Source organism: Marmota monax, unplaced genomic scaffold (genome assembly GCF_021218885.2).
Source record: "Marmota monax isolate L192 unplaced genomic scaffold, Marmota_monax_Labrador192_F-V1.1 WCK01_AAM20220418_F8-fsc00125, whole genome shotgun sequence".
NCBI lineage: Eukaryota > Metazoa > Chordata > Mammalia > Rodentia > Sciuridae > Marmota > Marmota monax.
In genome coordinates, this window is record NW_026695235.1 from 505,530 (window position 1) to 511,117 (window position 5,588).

The following is a 5,588-nucleotide window of genomic DNA, read 5'->3' on the forward strand; positions in this document are numbered from 1 at the left end:
TAAGTGATTAACAGGCAGATGGCAATACTGTATGGATACAATGGACAATGAGTGGATTCACATCAGAGTGAGGCCCATCATGCTAATCAGAATGATGCACAACTTAAAAAGTTACAAATTGTTTACTTCTGGAATTTTCTATTTAAGATTTTTGTTTGATCACTAATGACTGCAGGTAATGAAAACTGAGGAAAAAGAAACCATGGATGAAGCAGAACAACTGTATTGTGTAACTTGAAGGAATGTTTCTGTTAGGGAGACTTTGAGAAGCAGAATTACCTGGTCATAGAGTAGGTGCAATTTAAATATTCACATATGCAGTTGCTTTGTGGAACTATATTCCCATCTGCAGTAGTGAGAATGCTTTAAATTGAAATACAACCAACTTAAAAATATTTAGCAAATGAATGGTTAAAGATAATATCTTCTATTTATAATTACTAATAAGGTAATAAATTTTTCAATATTTTTATTGACAACTTTATTAGTAATCCTCATATTATTTATTTTCTACTGTCATTAGTTATTTTTTATTTGTAGAAGATTTTGGAAAATAATTTTATGTTGCATGATGAACATATTTTTTTTGAGTTCTTCATTTTGTGCTGTTGTCTATTTTACTTTTATATTGATAGTTTTTTAAGGGTTAATATCTACAGAAAAAATTGAGTGGAAAATTCAGAGAGTTTACAAGCTTCAGAATCCTTCCAATTGTTTTATTTCTTCATTATATTTTTCATTATCACATAATTTTGATATGGCCATATTCACAAATATTTGATTTTATAGCTACTGCTAATTTCTTTGATTTGCTTGTTTTATTTAAGAAAATCTTCCTTTTCAAAGTCCTTGATCAAATGTCTTATATTTTCTGCCATTTTTTTTCTTCTTGTGATTATTTTGTTTCCTTTCCTCTGGTCAAATTCACCCATCACCCAGCCTCCCTTTTTCCCATCATCCAGAACACACACCCCTGTCCCTTCACCACCAAGGCAAGACCGCCATCACCAAGTATTCTCCCTTAAGTTTTTATACTATTCTTAGCATGGTTGAGACAGTATTGTGCTTGTTTCAGTATATTACTTCTCTGAATAGTTCTTGGAAATAAGATCTATAAATCTTGACATCCCCAAAGAGTCCCAGTCAATGTCTCAGAGAATGGGCTTCCCATTAGAGTCCATAAAGAGGAAGAATGTGTGTTCAGTTTGGACAACTGAATGCTCAGTGGGGATACACAGTGATTGTTTTCAAATACTTGAGCACCTGTCCTGTGGTAAAGGAATTGAACTGGTCTTTTAGGGTCCATGGATGGTTTCTAAGGACAATTATATTTTTTCTTAACATAAAGAAGAAATTTTCAGCAAACAGAATTCTCTGAAAATTGAGTGAACTCACAAAGGAGTGTCTGGATTGTCCCCAGACATATTCAAACAGAAGCAGTGCATTAATATTTCTTCTAAAGCCTTTCCTGTACACAGTAAGCAAATAGTGACCACCAGTATGTGTTTATATTTTGTATTTGCATTTATAGAATGACAGCCCCATGTGTCTGCTTTTGAAGTTTTAATTTTAGATACTTAACTATTGATACTGGTGATCCTTCTCTTCTATTCCAATCTCTACTTATAGTCATCTCCAAATAATATTTTATTTGCTTTTAACCATGATTTTGTTTTTAGGTACAAAAATACTTAGAATATATCTATTGTCCTGTTCTTACCACTTACAAAGATGATTGTATTTCCATTTTTTTAGGAAAGAACTTTGTAGGAGTTAAACACTTCTCACAGGATTCAATATTAAATCTATTTAATTTTCCAAATTGTATCCATAATTAATTAACCACATATTTTGTGGGAGAAATGTACATACATTTAAGTACTTTATATTAAACTGTTTTATTTTGTAAATATTTTCCCAATTTCTTTATGTCAAAATCAATTACACACATTCTATAAGAAATATACTCATTTAATGTGTTAGAGACAAAATCAAACAAATCAAAAGTTTGGAACCTCATATTTAACCTCCTTCATATTTTTAATTTAGACAAATAATGACAAGAAAATAACATTTGACAATATCAAACATTTCTTTCCAGAACATGAATAAAACATTAATGAATGTGAAATAAAGCACAAGAAAAGTCATCGTTTCTAGTTAGAAATTTATTTATGAATCAAGAGCCCAGACCTTTTCCAGAATCAGAATGCAGTCATTCAGCAGGGCAGGATTAGAAGAGAATCCTGCACACAGAACAACACTAACTTTAAAGAATCTATAACAGTGTTTTGTCATTGTTTTATCAAATAACTTTTGTGCTTCAATCACTTCTGAGGCTTTCTCCCAGGCATTGACGAAAAAATCCAAGTTCCAGTCAATCCTGTGTTTGATGGCTTCTTTGGAGAAGATTTCTTGAATTCTTCTGTATTTGAGCTCAAGTTGGCCACTGTTATTTGCTCATCTTTATAAGCAGTTAGTAGGGAAAGGAAGTTATGGTCCCACTCAATACATTTAAGTTAATGCTCTCTCTCAGTACACAAGCAAGATGCTTGTTAAGCAGTAGATGAAACTGTTGAGGAAAAGCAAAACCATCTGAAAGAACTTGTGCTCTGAAATCAACCATCAAACCAAGGAAGCCCCACTTAATGAAGAAAAGTTTGGTGATAGTCGCACTGGCAGGTATGTGGTAGTTGGAACCAAAGTAAGAAAGCTGGTGATTGATGGTTATATTTCATGTGAACTCTCTTCAGTAAGTCCATATGGTATGTCTTAGATAACTATATCTAGAGAATAAGCTTTTAACACAAAGAGGATTAACAAAGCAACAGAAAAAAAAATCTACCTATAGTAATGGCTGTGGTTCTATTCCATTTAAAGTTAAAGTGACAAACTTCTTGAGATATATAAAGTGATTCAGCAGAATACTAAGCATTCTACATTTCAGAGATCCTACAACTTAGTAGAATCTGCCCTATTGGGCAAATTCTAGCTCATTTAAATGCTTTAAGTTGGTCAATAGCAATTCAAAGGTCTGCTGCCACTGCATAAATACCTCAGAGGTGGAAAGGTACTGGGTATACAGCTCAGAGATCGGAAGTTTCTAGATAAATAGCTCAGTGGTTGGTAACTCATAGACCCATAATTTGGATACTGGCAATTTCTCATTAAATAACTTAGGGGTTGGTAGCTGCTGGTAATATAACATGATGGTGAGAAGCCCCTGGAGATGAAACCAGGATCTTGGTAGCTTCTATACTTCAAACTACCCAGCTGGCTGTAGCTGTTTAAAGGACGAAAATTCTTAGGTAAACAGTTGAGTAGCCCAAAGCAGTTGGAGCCATTGAGGAGTGTGTGGCAAGCTCTGGAAGGATATCGAGCAGGCCTGTAGCAATTGGATACATACCCCTTGGTCCAAGTACATGGGCTGCAGCTGGGGCCAGATTTGATGTTGGTAGTTTCACAGGCACTGATGACTTGGCCTGTGGATGGGGAGTTGGAGGGCACACAGGAGTTTGTGGAGTCACAATCTGTGGTACAGGTCTTGGGCTCACAGCTGGGAGACTCACAGCTTGGCACTTCACAGTAAGATTCTTGGCAGTGGTCCAGGAGCCAGAGATTGCCTTGGTAGCTACTGGGTAAACAGTGTCCAAAGGTAGAGTTTACATCACTGGAGCAAAGAGCAACAGAAGTCACTGGGATGTAACAATGAGTCCTGTGGGATGTGGCATTGCAAAGCCCAGGGTAGCCCAGAAGAGACATGGAGTCCGAGTGCGTGCTCATGCAAATGTGTTGTGGCTGTGACTGGAGGACTCTTTATATCTTCCCAGGAGATTGCTGAGAGCCTTTTCAGTCTCTTCCTTCTCTCTGTCTGGGACAATAATCCAGCAACATCTCATTAGTGTGTTGTTTATCCACAGCTGTTAACGTCTTCATGCTTATACAAAAATAAGTTTATTTTGATCCTGGAAGGTATTCATCATCACCACTTTAACTATCACACATCACTCATCATCTGTAGGCCATAGCTTCAGTCGATAGTGGTCTCAATGTTAATGCAAACCCTCACCTGTCAATCAGTGGTTAACAAGAGTTCACGTATCCATGGACTTCAGCAACATGATTATTAAAAGGTTAACAAGGATTCAATAAAGCAAGAGGCCTGTATTTTTTCAGTCTTTTTATTAGTGCAAAAATACAGCAGGGTTTTGATCCCTACACTCTGAAATGAACTGGATGGTTTGCCTGTCTAAACACTGTTCCTCCCAAGGAAGGCTAAGACAATGATGTATGAAGAAAAATGATCAATTTCCCCTGCTGCACTCTCACATGTATCAGGATGCAAACTGGTGACAACTTCTCATCTGATGTGTTTGGAGAATTCCGTGTGTAAGATTCACAGCAATCCCAGAGAGACCCAGTGACTTATACCAGGCTAAAAATGAACTTGTCCCCTTGGGTCAGTGGTTGCTAAGCAACCAAGCCATCTATGAAATTCCTTTCTTAAAGAATTTCTACACTGTGAGTATCAAAGAAATCCAGTATCTCAGTATTGTACCTTCTTAATTGACTACGATTATATGTCTGCCCTCTCTTGTCTCTGCTCTAAAGCCCAAATGCTGTCAGATATAGAACATTCTTCCCCAAGTAAGTTTTACTTTTTCTTGATTTGCTTTCTTTTGCACATTGATATTACATTTTCCTTGGGTTGCACTTATTTTTAGTTGTTACTAACAAAAGGGAATAACCAGTTTTAAATTTTTTCTTTGAGTAATCTATATTGTTCCTATAGGCTCTGCACATTTTAAAAAGCACTTTTCATTCTGTAGGGTGGAGGCTAAAGTAAAAATATATATATATACATATATATATATATATATATATATATATATATATATATATATGATTTTAATTTAAACTGAAGAATTGACATTTTGTTCTTGAAACATAAACTATAATCCATAGCTCAGCCTCCACTGAATTGGACACAATGATACATTTATTAACAGTAATGAGTTCACACAGAGGACAGTGCTGGTTTCTTTGGGTAGGATAAGCTATGGGATGGTTTTTAAAAGACATTGTTCTCATAGGAGACAATTAGATATCCCTTGTTTATTCTCTGCTTTGCAGCTAGATTTTTAAAATGTACACCAATTTGATCCTAAAGGTATTCTTTAAACCTTTTTTATCTAAGATTTTTTTTGTATTTCTCAAAGTATTTATTCTAAAAAGTGGCAATAAAAAACTTCTCTATTAAGTATATTTTGTTAGATTCTAGAATTCTTTCTGGTAAAAAGAGTAGAGATAAGAAAGCCATATTTTTATTAAACTGGCTATAGAGATCCCTCAATTTTGTGCAGCAAATTTCATTCCTGGGGTAGGCAGAATAGCAAAGAAGATGCATAAGGCACTTGATAACCAACTTTCTAGTGAGTTACTGAACGCCATTGATATATAGAAAAGTCCAGATGTTGATAGAACTTTAGTTCTACATCTATCATACCTATCATAACCCAGTTATTTCTAGTCCTTTATTTTTTGGCTTCATTGTAGCAGGTTCAAGGAGGAGAACAGGATGAGTAAGT

General features: G+C 35.2%; 1 protein-coding gene across 1 annotated transcript; it reads right to left on the minus strand.

The window, feature by feature from the left end:
- Positions 1-2,144: 2,144 nt before the first annotated feature.
- On the minus strand, positions 2,145-3,777 carry LOC124089025 (keratin-associated protein 24-1). The gene has a single exon (XM_046438888.2). The coding sequence runs from the start codon at positions 3,760-3,762 to the stop codon at positions 3,016-3,018; it is 747 nt and encodes a 248-aa protein (XP_046294844.1). The 5' UTR covers positions 3,763-3,777; the 3' UTR covers positions 2,145-3,015.
- Positions 3,778-5,588: the final 1,811 nt, after the last annotated feature.

Excerpts from the sequence above, each read along its gene's own strand:
- LOC124089025 (XM_046438888.2), bottom strand. The coding sequence starts at position 3,762 with ATGTCTCTTCTGGGCTACCCTGGGCTTTGCAATGCCACATCCCACAGG.